This window comes from Rhinolophus sinicus, linkage group LG02, assembly GCF_036562045.2.
Source record: "Rhinolophus sinicus isolate RSC01 linkage group LG02, ASM3656204v1, whole genome shotgun sequence".
Lineage (NCBI taxonomy): Eukaryota > Metazoa > Chordata > Mammalia > Chiroptera > Rhinolophidae > Rhinolophus > Rhinolophus sinicus.
In genome coordinates, this window is record NC_133752.1 from 49131432 (window position 1) to 49155664 (window position 24233).

The following is a 24233-nucleotide window of genomic DNA, read 5'->3' on the forward strand; positions in this document are numbered from 1 at the left end:
ACAGTTTTCTACTAAAATAACTTTACTAATACTGACATCAAGAGATGAACGCTTTATAGAGATACATTGGCACAAATGAAATAATGTGGGGAGTAAAAAAACTTTACCCAAGGGAAGAAAGTAGGTAGGTAGATAATATACTAATCTCAAGTAAAAAGACCAATTGCAAAAAGCCTAACTCCAGCAGCACATTATAATCAGGCAATGTTTAATCCATAAATGCAAAGATGACTCAAATATTAAGCTATTAATGAATGCAATTTACCATAATTTGTCTAAGGGGAAAATACATATTCATCACCAATGATGCTGAAAATACATGAAAAATTCAACATTCTTTTTTTTTTAAATTAAAGTTTATTGAGGTGACAATGGTTAGCAAAGTTACATAAGTTTCAGGTGTACAATTCAGTAATATATCATCTATATATCACATTGTGTGGTCACCACTCAGAGTCAGTTCTCCTTCCATCACCATATATTTGATCCCGTTTTGGTTTAAAATAACAAAACAAGAATCAACAATTATTTAACATAAGATGGAGAGCTAGATCAAATCCAACATGATGCTTCCTGGGAGGATACTGAAGGCACTATGGCTCATCCCCAACAGGAATGACAACTAGCATCACTGCCACTCAACACTGTACTGAAGTAGCAGCCAACATAATTAGACAAGTGAGAGAAATGAAGTAAAAACTAGAAAATAAAATACAAACAAAAGTTGACTAAGAAGTGATAAAACTATCACTATTTGAAATAAAATAATGGCATACCTGAAAAAAGAGAACCAAGGACATCTGAGAAAACCTACATACATTATGAGAATTCTTACTTCTATATCCTTCTACCTTATTAAAATCAAAAGTTTTCCAATATATGAACAACAATCAGTTACCAATATGATGGAAGAAGACACTCTATTTTAAAAAGCAATCGGAAATATAAACTTAAGAGGAAATGTACAAAACTTATCTGAGAAAAACTTTAAAACATCTCTGAAGGATATAAAAGAACACCTAAACAAATGGAAGGACAGAATGTCCTTGGAGAGTAAGACTCAACATAGGTAATATCAAGCCTCTCTCGGTATATTTACAAAGTTCATACAACTCCAATAAACATAGGTAGTTCTATTTCCTCTGGATCAGAGACAAGGTGAATGTCAAGATCATATGAAAAAATAAGCTGGCAAGAATAAAGAAGAAAATTTTGTAAGGGAAAAGCAAACAAGAACAACTATCCCCACCAGATATTAAAACAATGTACTAAGATGTCAATAACTAAAACAACATGAAACCCGTGCCTGAGAAGACAAGTAAACAAACGAAACAGAATAGAAAGTTCCGAAAGAGATCCAAACACATATACCGAAATTCAGGAAATTATTAAAGATGCACCGCAAATAAGTCTGGTGAAGATGAATGTTTTCATACAGAGTGCTGCAACAACTGGGTAGTCATACGGGCACATACACCAGAATAAATGAATCAAAGAATTAAATATAAAAAAAAAACCATAAACGTAATCAAAGAAAACACTGAAGATTCCCCTAAAACGGGCAGAGGGAAAATCTTTCTACTACAAAACTCAAAATCCAGAAACTATAAAAAGAAAATATTGATAAATTTGACAACATAAAAACGAAAATTATCTGCATAGGAAGAAGCATGATAAGCAAAGGAAAAAAATACAAATCACAAACTGAAAGAAATATTTGTATCTCAGTACCGACTAAAGCTTATTAATTTAACATATGAAAAGGTCTTAGAAATCAAAGAGAAATGGACAAATGGTCAAAAGACATGAGTAGATAATTCCCAGAAAAAGAAATGCCCTTAAACATGAACCGTGTACAAATGCCCTTAAACACGAACTGTTTATAAGAGAAATGCAGATTAAGACTAAACTGAGTTTCAACTTCTCACCTATCAGACTGGCACAAATCCAAAAGTTTGACATATGTTTACACCACTGGTGAAGCAATGGGGAAATAGCCACTTGCATATACTCCAAATGGAAGTACAAATAGTACAATCATTAATGAAGGGCAATTTGGCAATGTCAATCAAAATTACAAATTCTCTTTTACAGAGCAATCCCATATAAATCACAGATTATGTTATGTGGAATTCATGTTACAGATATATATATTTTGGCTTTTTTTTAATAGCAAAAGGTCGAGAACTACCGGTAAAAGTCACCATTTGCATTCAGACAATACAATTTCTTATTAGTTGTTTAAAAAGAAGAAATTTTTAAAGTAATAATTCAGAAAGGACTATAGGATATATTACAAGGGAAAAACACAAGGCTCAGAATAGTGTTTAGCGTACGTTATCTTTGGTGTTAGCAAGTCAAGGAAATAATAAGTATTTGCATTATAATACCATGTTTGTAATAGCTAACGAAATACTGGAAAGATCCATAAGAAACTAACATGGGTAGAGGTAGACAGTAACAGGGGTTGAAGCTACACTTATCAAAGCATATGTTTTTAAATTGCTACAAGTTTTGAACTATGAGAATGTATTACTTATGAAAAAACAAAAATGTTTGAAAGATGCATAAAGACAAATTTAAAATGTTCAAAAACTTGTACACATATGTCCTTTGTGAGTTCATCTGCTAGAACTCCAAGAATCACATTGGCCTGATGGCTCAGTATGTCGTCAGAATTGTAAAGATGGAACAATGTGAAACGGTGTTATGATCACTTTCCACATGACTAGTGACACCCTTGTACTTCCAATCTTACCCAAAAATACTTAATTTCTTAAGTTAACTTTAGAAGTCCCTAGTAATCCCTTATGTCATATGTGTATACACTCACAGAAAGCAGTTTACAGATAAGGTATTCAATGTTTCTACTTCGGAAAAGGAGTTGATAGACAACGTCTATTATTCCTGGGAGAAAAACATAGCACAAAAGAGTATCAGTGGGCAGAGGAATGAGGAGAAAGAGAAAACATCAAGTTAGAACTCTCCTCTTAGTTTCCATTACCTCTGCTCTTATTCTCTTTCCTGGTTGATCTTTGTGTGGTTCATTTATCTCCTCCTTCCCCTTTCCTATGATGATTTTTCTATAGCCTTTGTAAATGTCTTTCACTCTCTGTGAGTTCATTAAATCCATCATTTCAACTTTCACCTTCTGCAAATAACTCCCAAATGTGTATCTATTGTCCTGAGCTCTTCCCCAAGGCTCACATTTTTACACGTCTGCCTGGATACTCCAGCTCTCCACCAACCCCACTGCTCTGAGTCAGGTCCCAATACCTTCCAGAATGCCTTCCTGTCTCCCATCACTACTTCCCTCAACCCCTTCCTGTCTTACCTCACTCCCCAAAGCTACCAGTTCGGTCTTCCCAAAATTTTGAGATCCCTTCATCTAAGAAAGTAATTTCATAGTCTGGCATTCAAAGCTTTTTAGGATTTGACTTAAAACTAAATATTCAATCTCAGTTGCTTCCACCTCAACTCACCTTCATTGATCCTGGCTCCAGCCACACCAAATCAGTTCTTGGGTCCCTAATATGTCCTAGGCTCTCCTGCAGTCCTGCTTTTGCTTACAATTTCTTCCACATGACACCCCTTTTCCTAAAATCATTCAAAATTTTTCACATCAGCAGAACTCCATTGTTTCTTTTTTGTTGTTTTCCTTGAGCCCATGAACCACTAACTCCATTCATTATAAGATGCAGGGTATGTCTTAACTGATTATACGCAAATAAATAAATAAATAAATAAATAAATAAGACCAAGTTACATCAAACTTATGAAATTCAAAGTTGCTAAAATTAAATCCGGCATGTGCTAAATGGCACAATGGCTGGCTTGTCCTATGGGGGTAAGGGGGGAATGGCAAGGGAACGTCCTCCCCCTTTTTTTTAACCCTAAAAGGGGGGTGGAAAGTTAGTTCCTTTTGCCGATTACAAAACGCCTGTTTTTCTCTCTCCTTGCACACATACCCTTACACAAATGCTTTATTGATTAGCAACCTTGAGCACATGCTTATCGTGTATGACAGATGAGCACTGTCACACGCTGGGGTTTTGCAATGCCTGCAGCATCACGTACTTGACATCTGTGTGAAGGCTTCATGTGGGTTGCCCACTGATTGGAAAGTAAACTGTGCTTGGACATGAGTCATTGAAAATGCGGATGTTCATTCATTTGAGTACATCTGTGCCAACGTCATTGCAGAGGCAGGAAGAGGAAGGGAAGTATACGAATATGCATGACACACTAATAGATGCTTAACACTAACTTAACACTAACTTAAACAAAAAGCTTACCACTCTTGGAAAAAAGGAACATGCACTTACCTTTGCAAAGACTTTTAAGTACTTTACATAGCCTACCAAGCAGGGGCATGTTATTAATTATGCAAACTCTGTACTCTCTGGTCTTCATCTTTTTTTTTTTTTTTAAGGGATGGTCTCTGGAATTCATTATTAATGCCCTCTCTGCTTAAACCACGAGAACGCCACTGCTTGCAAAGGGGCACCACTGTTTCCTCTTCTAACTTGCAGAAGGTTGTCATTTGCTACTCATATGCACTGTCTCCAAAGTACTTTAACGTTTTGAAAAGACCTGAAGCCAGTGTTCCTCCAAGTTGCTACCCTCTGCAAACAGTGTGTTTTTCCAGATACTAAGGTAACAGGGTCAAATTATCCTACCCACAAAGTTTGTCTGTGGTGTCCCCTGCATCCTCTGGCTCCAGGGTCCAATTAGCCCTATTTCCCAGGTGAAATGAGCAGGTGCGGGCTGCCCAGCGCTCAGCCCCAGAGAAGCATGGAGGCAAGGCCCATCAATTCCAGAGAGAAGCACCGACACTAGATACAGTGAAGGCTCTAACAGAAAAGCAGGCCACATCCCATTCTTTCCTGTTGTTCACCAGGTGTCCCCAAAAGTTACAGGAGACACATGGGGTCTACTGGTTCTGGTCCCAGAGGAACCTTCAGAAAACTGAATAGGATTTCAGGGAATTAAAGTTCTTCTGTAGACCGCCCAAGCTTCGGGAAAAACAGGGTTTTGAGGACGAGAAGCAGGGAAACCAAGCACCTGACCTAGAAAAGTTAGTGCAGAGGGGACAGAGTAGAACTTTCATTACGCTGTCTGAGGCTGGCACACAAAGGGGAAGGTCCCTGCCTAAAGGTTTTGCCCACATCCAGGGCCGCCAGACATTACTGGCTTCTTCTCACCCTAACCCAAGAATGGACACTAACCACAAGTCCAATGGGCTCTCTCCCTTCCCTGACCAAAAGAGCCTAGCTTCACCAAACATGGGACTACCACTATCTGCCCCCACCTCCCCAGCCTTCTGTGTACAAAGCGCCCTGGCTCCTCCCCTTCTTGTTCAGTGGAGAATTTATGCTGCCCCAGAGCTTCACACACACACACACACACACACACACACACACACATACACACAAAGGCAGACAAAATTGGGAAGTGCCTTTACAAAACCTCTCAGAGAAAGGAGAAAATGTGAAAAGGCCTTGAAAAGTTGTTGCTTCTTTGCTGGCAGAAAAAAAGAAATGAAGAATGTTACTGCTTTCTCTGCCTACAGAGCCAGTAGCCCACAAGCAGATACCATTCTTACAGAGACAAACACTACATAAAGACAGATTGAACACTGGATAGACACTCAGAATTATATAGGGAATTTATTACAGCCAAGATGACAAGCACTGCTAAAAAATGAAAAGACTTGTTGTATGATTTCATACCTCTCCCAGAATTCTCTGTCTATCCTAGTTGTCAAAAATCTCTCTGTAATCTACCTACTAGCCTGGTCCAGTTTTCTGATCATTTTTGCTAACAAGAAGTTTTTGTCTTACATACAACTTAATTCTTTTACTTCAATTTAAGCCAATCTTTTTGTTCCATCTTTTATGGATATGGAGGAAAAAGTTTCTTTCCTAATAATTAACCATCTTTAATATGTCATCCTTCGGTATTTTTCTAAATTCAATAATCAACCTTCACAAATCTCATTTACCACTGTATTAACCCTTTTTACAGCCTTCAGAATTACAGTAAACCTGGGCTTATCTCTGCCTTTACATTCCATCTAAACTGCTCTGCTTTTGAGGCCCTTCATAACCTATTGTTACCCTCTTGGTCAACCTCATTTCTATCTTTTGTCCCATCTGTAAACTAAGATCACTCCTCTTGCTAATTAAGCTATTTCCTTATCCCCCCAGTTCAGAAAGTCCTGTCTGAATAGATAATCTCCATCTACCTCCACAAGGCCAGTTCAACACTATCCACAAAACAACACTTTCAGATGTCCCCTATCCAAATGATCTTTCATTCTACATTTTCTGACTTTTCTTTCTCAAATTAATTAAATGTATGTTTGTGGAATCCAATACCACTAACACTGTCTAGTTCTCAGTTGCCCCACAGGTATATGAATATTGGTGATATCTCCTTAACTAGGCTAAGAGTTATGTGCATAGTTCAGCATATAACCTAGGGACACAGAAGACAGTAAGTAACCCATGGCAGAGACCAGGGTTAGTGACTCAACGCAGCTTGTCACTGTGTAAGCTGAACATACTGGTTCTGTTATGCCCTGCCGTACCATGTTAGCTTCTACCCTTTGCTTTCTACTGCCTGGTTGTCTAATGAAATTCTGCCTCTCGCCTTTCTATTGCGGCAAGCCTTTTCCTATCATGTAACCAAGCCTGGTTTTTCTATCCCATTTCAGAGCATCCTCCTTAGGTAAAGGATGTTGAATGTCATCTCTCTCTCTCTGATGGTTCATTCATCAAAACCATCAAGATTACTTGAAATTCTATGTCTGTTTCCTAGGTAGTTTGTAAGAACATTCAATCAACTATACTGTCCTTTCAATTATGTCAAAGTCATCAATACAATCTCAATCAATAAAACCAAATCTGTGCCAAAACCCAGTTATTCAGCAGGTTCCTCTCCTTTTAGTTAGTGATCCTCTGGTACACAGAGAAACCCTGTCTATTCTCTAGATCAGGGATGGTAACAAAATTTCATCAGGAAGGCCAACTCTAAATCAGTTGGTAGTGAGAAGCTACCTGTAGGATTGTGGTAAGGAATCTGAGGCCACATCTTGTGCAGATGTAGTTTTATTCTTTTGAGAAAAGCATATGAGAAAAATCTACCTGCTTTTTCAAATCTACTCTCTTATTGAATCTATGCCCGGTAGTTCCCCAGAAACTTATAAAATAATCAATGCTGATTATAAAATGAGAAGATTTTAACCCCAGATGTAAATATTAATCATGTAATTAACCATGTGTTTATACTTATTTTGAAGCAAAAACGGGGTAGAAGTGTAGATACCGCAATCAGTTGTCAGTCAACACTTCAGAGAAACCAACAGGCATTTAGGATAACAGGCAGAGTTTCATTTTAACAACTAATATTTTAACATTTTATTCAATATACTATTGACCCATATCTGGACTGACAGACTATATTAACTTTGTTGATTTGGACATAACTAATTTGATTTAACAAGAAATCACATAACACAGAAGCACCCATAAAACTCCATCGTCAAATGAGTTACCAATTCAATTAAAATGTGAACCTATGGTTTGACATTTATGCATGGTGTTTTTTATTGTAATGCTAAACTAGATTTGTTTCTTCAACAAAAATGGTTCTGGTGATATGAGATTCAAATGTTATGTATTTCCTAGTATGTGACAAAGCCAAAACTCAGCATAGAAGTTTCTGTTTGTGAGTCACCTCAGCCTTCAAAGGGAGAATTAGAAAGCACTGACCAGAGGAGCTGGTAAGGAAGACACGGTTTAGGGCGGGAGACATCGACATGATCTGAAGCAAGTTACTTGACCTTCTTCACCTGTAGTTTCCTTACCAGTAACATGAAGATTAACAAGACCTTCCTCATGTAAATAACTTTACACAGTGGAGTCAGTGTTTAACAAATGACGATGACGATGATTATTATTGATAGGTTCTTGTCTAAAAGGTACAAACAAATTAAGAAGCTCTGGAGTTTTGATTGGAGTTTTCTCTGGGGGATAGGGTGGCCAGAAGGGGTGTGGTGGATGGGGAGGTTGGTTTTGGGAACACTTCTAAAATAACAAGCTGGATTTTGTATTTGATGGGTCCCTGATGAGATGTCTGTTTCTCCCAACAGTAAAGAGAATGTCTCTAAGTAAACAGGGGACGTATTCTTAAGTTGACTGTCCTATCGTCCGATCCTATTATCTTCTCACTCTCAAAAAATCCTTAAGTATCAGTTTCACCAGCTGCTTCAAACTTCCGTAATTCTAAGATGTCGGTACTCTCTTCTAAACTGCTGAGGGGTTTGGGACTAAGAGAGCTAAATCTCCAACAAGATCTCCAAAGGCTAGGTAGCTAGAAAGGCTGGAGATAGAAAGACTTAAAAGCTGCTTGTATCAGTTATGCTTTAAAAAAAAAAAAAAAAGCTAATATCACTAAATAGGGATAGGGCACTGGGCAAGTCATCCACTTTGTTACTGCTATGTGAAAAGAAAACAATCTGAAAAACAAGAGAGAGTATGTTTTATGAACTTCTTAACTGGTTTCTTAAAATGGGAACGAACCTACCTTTCTGTAATTTAGGGCTTAAATCACCCTTCCCACCCATCACTTCGCAATGCAGTTAAGCTCATTAGTCTGATCTGACCTCTACCTTCTCCTTCCTGCCAGAACCATTCCATTCTGCTTACTCATTGTTAGCCAGAATTAAATGCTAAGTCATCTACTTTAAGAGGTTAGAGCACAGGGTTATACGCAGGTCTCTAATCAACTCTAAAGGTCCCTCCAAAACAGACAGTATATTTTCATTGGATTATGAGGCGAAATTTGAAGGAAGATTCCCTTGGCTTGCCTCTACCTTTCCTGAGGAACATGCTTCCTCTCCCACCATCCCGTGTTCTCTGCTAACACTGTTGTTCATGCTATCACTCTCCAAACCAGCCAGCAGAAACTGCAGAAATCAAGTTCTGCTCTTTCAAGGGCCTATTCGTTAGAAAACTAAAATAAATTGTGCTAATGATAGTGGAAACCAATAGATTAATGCATTATTCTCTAAGAGCAGTGGTTCACAAAGGAGTGGAAGGAGGGATGGGAGAGGGAAGAGGAGGAATTTACCCCCCAGGATTTGGCAATGTTTAGGGACACTGTTGGTTGTCACATTAGGGGTGTGCTACTGGCAGCTAGTGGGTAGCGGCCAGAGGTACTGCTACACATCTTACAATGCAAAGGACTGCTCCCCATGACAAAGAATTAGTCAGCCCAAAATGTCAGTAGTGCTGAGGCTGAGAAACCTCAAGAGGTAATATATTTTGATTAACAATTCCTTTGTTCCATCAGTTTAAGTTTAAATTCCAGGCACTGGTAGGCTGAATGGAGATGTGTTTTGGAGCAGGTAACCATCAATCACATCCATGAGACAGGTACCTATTTTCTACTCATATAAAACTAGTTCCATTCATCAAACTCTAGCTGAATGATTATTTACTATTTTATTTGGTTGGGCTTTTTTTAATTTTTATGTTTAAAATATAATTTGAACAAAAAATACGAGAACAAAAAAACGACACCTATTGCTATATTTTTTTCAGATATTTTTTAAAGAAAAAAATTATAGATACAATTAAAACCTATCTCCCCATTTTTCTTCTCCCTCCCAGAAGATAACCATTATCCTGTAGTATATGTTTTTCCACATATTTTTATACTTATCTACAAATATCTACATAAACATATAATATCTGTTTATGGTACTAAATTTGAAGTAAATGTTATTATACTATACATTTTCTTTTCTCTCAACATTGCTTTACATTTGTCTGCTTTGTTCTCTTCATGTAAATCCATTTAATTCATTTTGACGCTGTACAGTATAAATAAACCAGAGTACATATTAATGTTCCTCTTGATGAGTGACTGGGTTGTCTTCACTCTTTCACTATTTGTGTACACTTGTAACTTGTCTCCTAATATACTAAGAGTTTGGGTAGGCTTGATATCTTAGGAAAGGTGGAATTGTGGGGTTATAGTATAATAGATCTTCAACTTTGTAGGAATTGCCAAATTGTTCTCCAAAGTGGTTGAACTAAGTTTTCATGATATTGCACTTAGAAACATAGATGACTAATCTCATTGCTTTAGAGCAAACAAGCAAAAGAATCAAATCGTTGTCGTCAGAGCTATATTAAGATGTGAGGATAAAAATGTATGGCATGCTTGTGAATATTTTCAGAATCACCTGCTATTAAGTTACTGCTATTAAGTTCTTAGAACAAAAATTATACTCCATATGTCCAATAAAGCAGTATCATTAAATAAACACACAAGCATATTTGTGGACCATGACTGAATCTTGATTCAAACAAATCAATTATAAAAACATTTTGAAATTGTCAAGAAAATTTTTATACAGGCTGTGTATTAGATGATATTAAGAAATTATTAAGTTTGTTAAAGGCATAATAGCACTATTGTTCTTTTTTAAAGTCCCTTTTTTAAAATGCATGGAAAGACATGAAATCTTGTGTCTGCATTGAATACATTAGCAAAAAATGAGGATTGAATCAAGTGTGGCAAAATCTTGACAAATGCTGGTTACATTATACTATTTCCCTATTTTTGTACATGTTTGAAAATTGTCGTTTTCATCATCATCATCACCAACAGGCATAAGACTTACCAATAAAGACTAGTAAAAGCAGGTAGACATTTAGCTGTCATAAAGAAAATCTCAACCTGTAATCCTTCCATATCCCATAAGTGGATTATTTTTCTCTCTACAAACAGCTAGACAAGTTGCAGTATTATATCAGTATGATAACCCCATTGATTGCATTATAGTCCATATTCTTGAGGACAGCAGATACTGATTTGTATATTCAGAGTTTACACCAAGACAATAGTGCTAAATCAACTTAGCTGATTTAAACAGATTATCAGAAATGGTCTCCCCAAGATAAAAGAAGATAGAAAAATGATAACTCCTTACACATCTGTCACAAAATATTACCCCGCATTTTCTGTGACTTCAATATTTTTTATTAATGTTGATGTAACCAGTGTTGTACAGGTATCAACATGGTTAGTCAAGTCTCACAGAAAGAATTCCAAAAGTAAAATTAAAGGGAAATGATAGGCATCGTTTTCTCTCTGAATAGGTAAAACATCAGGTGCTTCACCATAGTATCTTGTCCTGTGGGAGGTGGGGAGGAAGCCAGGGCTGGGGGGCAAGAGATATAGGGCAGAAGAGAAATCTAGCACAGGGGCCTAATTAACAGTAGGCCACATAACCCAAAATCCTTACATGTGGTGCCTGCAGAGATAGGGCAACGGGAGGGCCTGAGGAGGCAGCATGCTTTGCCCACTGCCCACAGTGTTGAGTCAGACCAGCAAAACACTCCAGGGTACAGTGTCAAAATGACCAAGCCACAGCCTCTATTTATTTGTATTCTTTGTGACTCACACTCCCTCGGCAAGGGCAAATGCAGGCCTTTATTCGTGCCTGTTGACTTTTGGTTGGTAATCATTCAAAATGTCCTAGAATCATTATGCAATTATAGTGAAATGAATCTTGAGTCATGGAAAGGACATAATTATTAATAATTATACTAATTACAATTACAATCAAAATTACTAACTGATCAATTCTGATAGCATAATACGTCCTGGAAATCAGTCAGGTACCCAACGATTGAGGCTGGTGGCACTTAATAGTCAAATGGTCTCTGGCATGAATTACAATGGAGTAAAGTGAAAGTTGCTAAAATCTCAGTCAGACCATGTCCCAGGGTCAAAGGATATGCATTTGTCCTATGGCTGGAGTGGTGAAGGCATAACTGATGCAAAGAAGCAAAGGAGGCAATACCCTTCCGTACATCAGCTCTCCAGGAACAAAAACGAGGGTAGAGGGTAATTCTATAGTCTCCACTGAAGTTCTGCTCAGTATAAGATAGCTACTTGAAGTAGGGAAGTAGGGGGGATTTTCTTCATCATTGTATTAACAATGAGAAAAAGTCCTTAAACCTAGAAGAGGAAGGTGTAATAACTGAGCTTCTTAAAGAGATTTTACTCATGATCAAATTAGACAGTTTTTTAAAATAGGAGACACAGGAGAATACAGCTAAATACAGAAGAGAATTATTTAACCACAAAGATAATATTTCCCTAGGTTCAGCTTTCAGTTAGCTTATTCAATAAAAGCACAGAAGAAATACAATGTAAGAGGGGTTTAACTGGAGAGGGAGACTTGAAAATTGTTTCCAAAACTATGCTTCACCAAGTAAAAGAGCAGCAGAAGGAATAAATATAACTGTTTTCCCTGTTTAGCTAATCTCTCCCTCTCAGCTCCCCAAACCTATTGTCAGTGCTCTATCATTTAGACATCTCAAATTCACACCCTCACTCCCCAAAGCTTTGGTTGGCCTGCCTGTGACCCTGGTCTAAACTTTGACTGGCTCAACACAGCCTATGCTATTGTTGGCTGCAGTACAGAGACATGATGCTCTGAAGGCAGAAGATTGCACCAGCCCGCACACAAGTGCTCAGTGTGTTTCATCACCCTCTGCCAGTCTGTCTAGGATTGAGATAATACCTCTCTGCTGATTCCAAACACCAGAATGTATCAACAGGGCACACACCCTGCAACAGGGCTACCCAAGAGGGACTTAAGTCCGGATGGAATGGAGATGCATACCATGCACAGCTGTGGCATTACAAGAGATAAAAGCAGCACATATCAGAGCCTAAATTAGATCTCATATTGTCCTTTGCTTATGCACCTATTTTAGCATTTATCACAATGGCCTGTCAGATGCCTGTCTCGCCACAGGAACCATGTCTTAATCATCTTTGGTTCCCTTAAGATGACAGTGTAAGGATCCCCCCTACAGGGAGCAAATGCTTAACACTGCCACAGTCAATTCCCTATTTCACAGGCTAAAAGGAAGGGCAGCCACCCTGAATATGACAAATTTTAGGTACCAGATTTACTCTAAACCATTATGATTTATATTCCCTCCTCCTGTTCATTTCTATACTTCCCTGGAGGTACCATGGAAAAGACAAAGACCAAAAATAGAAAAGACAGACGTATGACAAAAAAAAAAAAAAAAAAATCTAACAATTGAAAATATTCATTTCCACATAGGCTAAAAAAACTAAGCAAATGCTACTGGCCATCCTCACCTTGCAATTTTTTTAATCCTCTTCACCTACCAAATTGAAACACCTTGTGCCCTTTTAAATTCACAGCCCAAAACATGCATCATCATTATCATCACCATCATCATCACCACCACCACCACCACCACCACCCCAGTCTATAAGACCCCATAGACTGTCACTCAAGATCAATGACAGCCCCAAATCTCACCAAGTACAACAGAAAACAAGAAACAAAATTTGTTCTCTCCTTAAAACATAGACATGAAAGAGTGTGCCCAATCCAGAAAAATACAAAATTAATAGATCTGTTATAACTGAGAGAAAGGTATCCAGTACTAAAAAGAGGATCGAGTATAGCCAAAAATATCCAATCTTAGTAAAAATGTTATCGGTGATAATACTTTGGTGTTTAAGTAGATACCATGAAAGTCTACGAGTTGCTTCAGTCATTTCAACACAACAGTTACACCAAAATGCAGATGTTTTCACTCAGATATGTTATTTCCAAAATGCACAACAGTATACAATTTCTACAATTCCTCTTAGACAAGCCTCTAGAAGATAAATCCCTTCTAGTGAAGTGTTTGACATTTTGACCTTTTTAATCCCAAATTAGATGGGCACAAAATTGTTTCAATGATTAATTTTGAAAAGCACATAAAAGCTTCGTCTTTTAACTAAATCTAGTGATTCGTTTCTTCCTAAGTTCATAGCCATCGCTCCCATAGAATTCTACTTCCCTATGAACCTGGTGTCTTAAACGGTTCTTACTCCAAGTGACAGGGTTTTTTGGGATAAAAGCAAAGCACACAAATGGAAGCAGGGACTGGTTAGTTCAGTTGATTTGTTAATTCACTTCTAACAAAAATTAAACAAGTTTCTTTACCGCAAGACTTTTCTGAACCTTTGTTACTGCGCAATATTACTCTCTAAAAGAAAGGTGTAGTGTGTGGTGATTTCCAAGCTTATTTCACGGGGGAGTTACTTTTTATTTCATGTATTACCAATTAGCCTTTAGCAGGAAAGAGGAACATACTTTGAGAACCACAAATTAGAATAAAGTGCTAAGAAAACCTCAAAAATAGGTTTAACTCCTAGGTAGTTCAGTTACCTTTTTTTTTTAAGCTATTGATTGCATCTTTAAAACCATGAATAACCTTTAAATGCATGCCTTTTGCAATATCCTGTGTAAGAACACATAGATAAACTAGCAAATATGACCTCCTTTGTAATAACAATTCATTCAAAACTCAGACAGCTGTTATTTTGCACAAAGGACAGAATTATGAGCAATCCAAGGCCTATAGAATGCACTACTTTATGCATATTTCAAGTTCAAATTGAGTAGATATAAATGGGATATTTTACATCATCATATTTTGGATATTTTAACCATCGTAATGAAAAGGAAGACTTACCAACAGAAGCTGAGTTTTTAAGAACAGACTCCTTTGGGACTCCTCTTTCAATTCGTAATGTGGCCCACTGTTCAAAAACAAGAAGTATTAACTTAAATTGTTCCACAGATAAATGTAGAATACTTTAACCACGCTTATACAGAAGTCACATTAAACATTAAGCCCTAGTGCTACTTGAATTAAAGAGATCCTCCAGTGAATCTCTGATGTAGCAGTATCCCAAGCCCCAGGTATACTCCTGTATTCATTACTAATAAAGCTCTAATAGGGGGAAAAGATCACAGTTACTCTATTTAAACTCCTCACACACACCTGGTATCCCAATAAATTACTCCTTGAAAAGGTCGTGAAACATGCCAGACAAGAGCACAGTTTATGGCATCAAGACTGTCTGGGTTTAAAATTACTTAATCCCTTTAGTCCTTAATTTCCTCATCTGAAAATGAGGCTAATCATTCCTATCCCATAGGGTTGCTATGAGGATGAAATTAGATTAACACATGTGAAAACCCACGGCCCAGAGAACAACTATTATTTTCATAGCAAATTAGGCATTCAAGTATGAGTCACATTCAAAGAGGCCCAAATGCCTGCATCAAAGATAAGCTTGCAGATCTGGAAAGCTGAAAAGGAATCGGTGAAGTTAATAACTAAAGAAATCATACGCCCACCTGGTCACTTATGTTTTAAGATGCATAGGGGACATGTTAGGATTATGAGGAACCACAGGTTTGAGAGAAGTTAAAAACAGGAAAAATCAACTCCCATTTTGTCTTGAATGTATGTAAGAGTGTAAATAAATATATTAAGATCGGACTTATTGTTTTATTCTTTATACTTCTTTTATGCATTTCCAAAATTTTCTAACATTAACATCATAGTTCAAAACCTGTAAGTGAACTTTGTTGACAGCACTCTAGAAAATCTGAATGGCTATTTTTCCAGTTTAAAAAAGGAGACTTTAAAATATTACTTAGGTGATTACAATCCCAGAAGCTAATAATAGTTAAATTGACTGATTTGGGGTTAGGGGGAGAGCAAAATAAGAGGCAAAAATGCATTGTAATAATTATTAGAACTTAAGCACCCTTGAAGAGGCAAAAAGACAGAATTTATTAAATATGTCAAGGCAAAAACATCTCAGTGATTGCTAAACTCAAAGGGATTGAACGCAGAGGCGAAAAAACAATTTCAGATAAATAAGAAAATAACTGATAGAAAATAAATAACTTAAAACACATACATGAAGGTCAAAGAGTAAGGCATGATCCGATTACATCAGGACCCCTGCACAATATCCCAAAGAGCCAAGTAGGAACATGCCATTTGTGCTTAGAAAACAGGCTATAAATAGAGGCCTAATCTTTGAGGCTTCATGTGGCAAGTCACAAATGATAATAAGACTCAATCTTAATCTGGTTGTGTCTTTTTCTCTTCCTTGCTGACTTAATGCAGGAGTTCTCAAACTCTAAACCTCCCCACCTTTGCTCAATAGAGGTAAAGGTTTATTTCTATAGTTTTTCAATTGAAAACTTTGCTACCTATTATCATTTGTAAGTAGACCAAAGATATGATTAAAATAAAATCTTGTAAACAATCATTATTAATCTTGGAGCTCAGTTTCTTTATTTTTATTGCAGGCATGTGATTTTATATAAATAGTAATTAACTTCAACTAGGACAATTATTCCATGCTCACCTGATGGAAAATATTAATATTTTGTGGTTGCTATGGTCTGAATTATGTCCCCCCAAAATTCATATGTTAAAGCCCTAACCCCCAGTACATCCGAATGTAACTGTATTTAGAGAGATGACTAAATAGATGACTATGTTAAAGTGAGGTCTTTAGGGTGGGTCCTAACACAATCTGCCCAGTGTATTTATAAGAAGAGGAAGGGATGCACAGATGAAAGGCCAGGTGAGGACACAGCAAGAAGGTGGCCATCTGCAAGCTAAGGAGAGAGGCCTCAGGAGAGACCTACCTGCCAACACCTTGACCTTGGACTTCTAGCCTCCATAATTATGAGAAAATAAATTTCTGTTGTTTAAGCCACCCATCTGTGGTACTTTGTTAAGACGGCCTAGAAAACTAATACAGGGGCATTGCTCAAATAGCACGGTATGTTACAAAGAGTCCTGTGTTCTGTCACCAGACAAGTTTCAGAACACATAACTTCTCCTGATACTGCAAAAGTCTATCCTACAAAATACAGTGACAGTGTTTGAGACCAGCAAATTTTAAGGTTGGAGGAGAAGTCATTTAATGCAATTAAATGTATACTGGAAAACCATTTTCTTCTTTGGGCTTCCTCTCCAGTGAAAATGAAAACATGCCTATGCTCTATAGTCAGACAGATGCACATATGCATATGAATTGCAATTCTGCCATTTTCAGGCTGTAATCTTCTTGGGCAAAATATATTAACCTCCTGGGGCCCCATTTTCATCATCTCTAAACCAGGGACAATTACCAAGTTTGTTGTAAAGATTCAAGAAGATAATCTATCCAATGATCACAACATAATAGGCCACAAAGTAGAAAAATGTTGGCTTCTTCCTGTCTCCCCACACCCCCCACTATAGGTACCAAAATGATCAGGGTTTTTTTTTCAGACCATCCAGTGCATCTCCCAATAAATAGCTATTTATCTTTTATCATGCTGGCTTCTTCTAGCTGATCATGTAAGCCCAAATACAGAGGTAAAAGGTCTCTGTAGAGGTTCTGAATCTCTTCCATAGGTAACTCAGAACACACTGCCTCAAGACAACACGAAAGGTGCAGCTCTGTCAGCAAGATGGCCCCGAAGTACAGTAGGGGCATCTAACAATCCCCATTTCTCTTCCCCATCTCATGCCCCATCTCCACCAAAGAAGGTTGAAAGACACGTTCAATCAGGTTGTCACCCCACTTAATTTCAAAATCCTCTTGAGGGCAAAAGGTAGCTGTCCACAATGTATCAAAAAGAAGGGATTAAGTCTAATTTTTAAAGGTTAGGCCAAAAACTTGCAAAAATGTGACACTGTCACCTAGACAATTACAACTTTCAGTTTTTATACTAAAAACACATTTAAGAATTAACTAAAGAGACTAGGGAAAATGCATAAAATTATATAAACATTCAAAATATTAGGCTTACTCGAATAATGGCAGGCCACCATCTGTAGCATAATAAAACAGTTTCTTGGCAGAGACTGTCATCTTGGTAGAGTACGAACTCAGGCTCTAGATTCAAATTAAAATTCTGATTCTACCACTTTATGATATTTATCTACCACTGATAACAAATTATCTCTCTGAACCTCCATTCTCCAATCCACAAATGGGAGTAATAATAGACCCTTTCTCAGAGTTGTTGTGGAATTAAGTTAAATGAAAAGCACATTGCCTTGATAGCTTTTATTATTACTTTCTGTCGTGCCATTCTAGCACATTTGTTTTATTTCAAACATCAGTTATAATAACTGAGTATTATAATAACAGAGGTGTCATAACCACCTGAGAATTATTGACATGCCTTTTTAAAAATATGGAAAACTAATTGGTAGATGGTAAAGAAGGTAACGGGAAAGAATAATAAGTGAAATAAAAGTCAGGAATTGTTTGCTCTGAGAATGTATGTTGACCCATCAAAGATATAAAGGTAGATTAAATCTTAGCCACATAGGACCAGAAAGAAAGAAAAAACTAAAAAAGATTTGAATTCAAACTCCACCAAGAATTGAGTACCTACTATGTATCAAATGCTTTCATTCACCTGTCCTCATGACTCTGCACAATAACTCTAGCAGGTGTATTCCTATACACACATGCAGATACTAAGTTTGAGATATTAAGTGTCCTGCCCAAGGTTACAAGGCCAGAACTTTGGAAGAAATTGTTCATTCTTCCATCTTATTCCTCAAAAGTTGAGGGGAAAATTAGTCCATTGATATTTATCATCTGTCCATTGCCTATACTATCTAGTTAGATTAGATTATTTAATATCATCCCCCTAACTTCTCCTCCATCAATTCTATATTCTCTTCCCATTCTTTATTTCCCTTGAATCTTAGGCCAATGAATAGAAATCCTTCACCACCACACCCACATCATTAACCTAACAATTAACTTTCACTATTGAGAACAGCATTTTTCAACCTTTAATCCATGCTTTTCTCTGATAAACATAAAAAAACTTCACACACACCCTCCTAGAGATTCAGATACCTACATCCTACCACCCAGATGAATCATTCTCTACACATCGAGGCTAAAGTTTTATTTTCCATAGTTTGTATTTCTAAAACAATTTTCTCAATATAGTTATAATATTCTTTAGAAATTATTATATAGCCCTTGAAAATCACTGGTTTAGAGAATCACTAAACTTATTCTAAGAATTCAAGCCTTGTCCTCAAGTAGTTTGCCATATCCGGGGCTAATGCACACATCTAGAGATACTCAGAGATGCAGAAGGCAGCATACAGTAGGTCCTCAATAAATCATGATGACCTGAAATGATGGGCAGCTAAGGAGTCAAAGAAGAACATACAGCTGGGTCAGTTACTTGACAATTAGCAATTACCACAGTCAGCTATTCAGAAGGCATTCCACACACATTTCAACTTCCAGAATTTGAATTTATGGTCATGAAAAAGCCACCTATTGTCAATAAAACTTATAAAGGTAAACACATAATGTACAAAACTAAGTGACCTTTTTAAATGGTATGTAAATTGTAACATTTTGAGAAATTTGAAAAATCTCCAATTCCAATCAAAGAGACCAAAGAATGCTTTTGTGACTAGAATACAAAAGAGAGAAAGAAACAACCAAATCACTTGAGAACATACAAAGGATTAGTGAGTAACAGAAGGGCTAGGCCATCAATGGAATCTACACAAAGGCAGGGTATTTGTCAAGAACTAAAGATGTTCCTATACTAAATACTAATAAAGATTTCCTAAAACTAAATAGCACAATTTTTATAAGAACTATCCCTGTAGTCGGGAAAAGCAATCTATTGTACTAACCCCCACCTAACAGAAATGTCTTTGAAACATCTACTGCTGTTCTAGTTGAAAGATGAAAACCCTTGAGTTGTCATTTCCCTTTCCTGTGCCCAAAGCAGGTATCACTGTGGGATCACAACTCTTTCCTGATGAACCCAGCTGCTCCCAAATGCAGGCACTCCAGGCAGCTACGACCAGCAAGTCAGAGTTGGCTCACAAAATGAATCCCCATTCTAGTGCCATATATGCCAAGATCTCTCTGATCTCTGAATTAGTCTTAGCAAAGAGGATGGTTCCTTATGCTGCCACTACCTGGTTTCCAAGTTAAGTGGTGTCTCTCCCACTACAGTTCAAACATTGATTAACAAAGACTCTAAAAGTCTCTTCAACGCTAGATGGACAAAAATGAAAACTTGAGGCCCTGCCAAGTTGAAGGCCAGAAGCTGGACCAGAGATATCCCTTCAAAGTACAGTAGTTATTTGCCAGGCTGACAGCAACTAGCAGGCCTCTCTCCTTGACGTGTCTTTAGTTGTACCTTGAATTACTAAAGCAAGAAATATGGGAGTCAGCACCTGCAAGGCAGCGTGTGTGATTTATCCTCACTCCATTCTCACTTGGGGTAAAAATTCCAAAAGACACTGCAGTGTGGGAGAACAGTGCCATCATTTCAGAGTTGTAAGAAAGGGTGAACACCAGCTGAAGAGGATCATGTACTACCGTTGTTTCCCCGCAAATAAGACCTAGCTGGACCATCGCTCTAATGTGTCTTTTGGAGCAAAAATTAATATAAGACCCGGTATTGTATTGTATTGTATTGTATTGTATTGTATTGTACCCAGTCTTATAGTAAAATAAAACCGGGTCTTATATTAATTTTTGCTCCAAAAGACGCATTAGAGCTGATGGTCCGGCTGGATCTTATTTTGGGGGAAAGACAGTATGGGGAGAATATTCTGAAGAAATCTAACAGTTTAAAGGCAGCTACAACATTCACAGCACTGTGACCAAGTTCAAAGTGTAAAGTCAGCAAGAAATGTCCAAAACTGCGAAATACGTCCCAAGTAGAAACAACAGAACTTTCAGAACATGAGGGCTGAGGATGAAGAATCAAATATAACTTAAAAGACTAGACAGAAAAATGACCACAATGAGAAAGCGCAACAAAAATCTGGGGTAAAACAGGAGATTAGTAGCAGGTAGAAGAGATTTGCAGATTAGTAGGTGGGAGATTAGCAGGTAATCTCCAGGTGGGAGATTGTATATATCTCCCTCTAAAGTTTTCACCAGGATCTTCATGTAGATCTCAGAGAGGCCCAAAGACACTCTCCCACCTGGAAGCCACCCACTAGCTGAGAGAGAAGAGCACATGATGTTTGACATATTTTAACTTGCTTAAACAAACTTATGGAAATTGTTATTGTACTTCTAGCTTATAAATGAGGAAAATGAGGAACATGAAGTAGATGACTTCCCTAAGGTCAATATTGACAAGCAGAGCTGGGATTTGAGTATCAAATCTAAGCAAATCTGTACCCAATCTGTACTCCTAACCACTAGGCAAACACACCCTCTCCTCAGTGAAGACCACTTCATTCAAGCAAACTGCTGTACTTCTTTGAGTCTGTTTGCTTATCTGCCTAAGTGTTATCCCTTCCAAGGCTCTGGGGAGCAGGTAACGAGATAGCAAACGGGAAAGCCCTTTGCAATTTAATTAAAGCCCTGTATAAGGGTAACCTGCAGTTGCCCCCCCCTCCCCCGCCAGGCCCACTTCCAACTAACACCTTTCTTTGCAGAATTTGGAAACAGGAGTGCAGGGAGAGCTGAGGTCAAAGAAGAGATATTTTCAATGACATTTCAAGTGTCATTGTTTAGATAAAAATCTCCATGACTCCATTAAAACATAATCAGATTTTTTTATATCATCCAGCAATTGGTTTCTTATCATGAGCATAAACGAGAATATGATGTCTTTCTGGACAGGATGGCTTAGTACACGAAAGGACCTCTGAAACCTGGGGCTGTAAAAGCTAAGGAGATTGAAGTGACAGTTGCACTACATAATGGATATAAAGAAATCCAATGACATGATAGTGTGTCGCACTGTTATTCTAATCAGTACAAATTGTAATAATCCCAACAGAACAGAGGGTGGGGTGGTTCAGCCTTCAACCACGGGAACAATAGGGTGGACAAGGGGTCTCAGCCCGGATGCTTTGGCTGTCTTCGCACTATTGCGGAGGATAAACCGAAACGCACACCCCTGCGGACCACTGACCTTCGGAACTGGTCCCCTCGCGTCAACTTGGCTCTACCCTCGGCCCACACCTCCCCGAGTTCCCCTTCAAGCCCTCCGAGGTGCGGGACGCCACATCCCTGCGGACACTCACCTCTAGAGTTTTCACCAGGATCTTCATGTAAATCTCAGAGATGCCCAAAGACACTCCGAAGGCCGAAGGCAGGAGGATGAGGCCGAGCACCCCCGTCAGCCAGGTGAAAAGGATCTTCCCCACCAGCTCTGCGCCCTCCATGGCTCGGCGCACCCTTTCCGAACGGGTCCCGGAGGAGGTTCGAGCGAGACAGCTGTCCCTGTCCCCAGGTAGTCAGGTGGCAGCCCAGGGAGCAGAGGCGCGGAGCCCGGCTCTGAAAAGGCAGCGCCACCGCCTCCCGGCACTCACCTCTGCAGGGGAAAAAAGGGAGGAAGAAAAAACTTTCAGAACGGCCGCAGTTTCCTTCCTTCCTCTACCGGCTCCTCCTCGCCCGGGAGGGTTAACTCTTTCTCCGCTGGAGGCTCAGGCCAGCGCGGAAGCCACCGCAGCGCTCGCAGACCTGGTAGCACCGGCCAGATGATGGGAGTTCGGGTGAGCGAAGGGACACCAAGGCTCGGGTAGGGCGCGCGAGTGCAGCCGGGAATGCGCCCCACCCTGTGCCTGACGTCCTCTGGGTGGCGATAGCGACAGCTCAGCGGGTGACTCACGGAGGCCCTCCGGGAGCGAGGATCCCTGCTAGCACACCGGCCGCCGGCGAAACTGGCGGCAGGCCGAGGACTGTGCTGGCGGCTGGCTGGGCTCGGCCGTCGGACGCCCTATTTCTGGTCTTTGCCCTCGCCCCACCTCCTCCGCCACCCAACCCGGAGCATCCAGGCGGGACCTGCACCCCGAGCTCCGCAGCCTCCTTGGCGTTCTCCGTTCGTCCCCATGCCCGCCTCCCCCAGCCTTCTCAGCAAAAGTCCCTTAGGGAGCAGAGTTTTCATCTGCAAAATGTTAGTATCTTTACCCGTAAAATGACCTATTGGCGTATCCAGGAAGCCTGAGAAGATCTTGTTTGTTTGGGTGTAAAACGACCTCTGGGAAGGGCTTTCAGGAAGAGGGAAATGCACAGAGCGCTGCTGAGCTGCCGCTGACGCCGCCTCCAGGTCTCCCACACTTTTTTCTCCCTCCCGTAGGGAGCTGAGCTTATCAGGGGGGTTGAAAAGCTCTCTCCACGAGTTACCTACTCCACTCAGCAGCCGTCTCCCTGGCAAAGAACTCTTTCGGCTGAGGGTCGCTCCCTTCCTGGGGTAAGACTCCAACCACAGCGTCCCCTAACCATTCACCCAACACTCTCAAGCTCACCAAAGCTGCAGAAAAACGCCAGGCCGGCGCAAGCCTTCGCCAAGCTGACAGCGCCTCCTGGGTATTCAATCGCCGCACTGCTGCCTCACTAGCGCTGATTAGAACAATGAAGGGCAAAGCCCTACATGGGTATTTACTTAAATGCAGTTATTGTGTCTTTTAGAGATCTGATCTGATTTTAAGAATGAGCAGGAGAAGGGATGTTGAGAAAGGTAGATAAGACAATCATGCTGCCCGGGGTTTCCAGATCGTCACTGAATGGAACCAAAATCTCATTCAGGTCTCTTTCGAGTGTTATTTCAAGCTGGAAAAACTGGGAGAGCCAGCAAACTGAGCAGAAACAGAGTCGATGGCAAATACTGCAAGGGAAGCCGCCCTTGTCCAGGGTGTGGGGGAAGTGAGAAGCAGAAGGGAAGAGAGAAGCCCCATTGCAAAGAATGTAAATGTTTGTCCTCTTCACCTCCTGTAAGGAAGGTATCACAACCTCTCACCCTACTAAGGAGGGAAAAAATGATAACATAATGGTCATAAAAACCAAGTTATGAATGAAGATGTTTCAGGCATTTGGTTTCTCAAAATTTGACCTCTTTATGGTCTGCTAGTTTACAAAAATTGCCAAAATCTTTCCAAAATCCTTGCTGAAAACATATACAGATTTAGTATAAAACCTAAAAGATTACACTGACTCAACCCTATATGGTCAGGAAAAATTCTTACTCTCCTTTCATTTCCTAAGGAATGCGGAATGATAGTACCAAAGGCTACCCAACAAAGTCGGTGCGTGCAACCTCGTGTAAGGACAGCCTTTTTCTGCCCATCCAGAAAGAGATGCTGAGTGTCCACAATCGCCAATGATTTCTGTTGCTCACGACCAAACTCCATGAACTGGTTTGGGGTTTGTTTATAGTTCTTCACTGCTGTGGAAAAATTATTGTCCCACAGAATAATGGAATGGTACTAACAGAATTTGGAGTCTTGGATTGACTCCAGCACAAACACTTATAAATTTGAGCAAATAATTTAGTCCTT

The 24233-nt window shown here is 39.2% G+C and overlaps 1 protein-coding gene across 2 annotated transcripts in view; it reads right to left on the minus strand.

Moving 5' to 3' along the window:
* The window catches only part of GPAT3 (glycerol-3-phosphate acyltransferase 3), a 54661-nt gene extending 31452 nt beyond the window's left edge, over nt 1-23209 (minus strand). Inside the window, exons 1-3 of one of the 2 annotated variants that reach the window (XM_019731307.2) lie at nt 23087-23209; nt 21981-22270; nt 14598-14664 (exon numbers count right to left, since the gene is read on the minus strand). In XM_019731307.2, the coding sequence (XP_019586866.2) occupies nt 14598-14664; nt 21981-22121 (208 nt within the window). In that variant the 5' untranslated portion in view covers nt 22122-22270; nt 23087-23209. Of the gene's footprint in view, nt 1-14597; nt 14665-21980; nt 22271-22866 lie in introns of both variants that reach the window. The other variant, XM_019731306.2, reaches the window with a different exon arrangement.
* Between the last annotated feature and the right edge of the window lie 1024 nt (nt 23210-24233).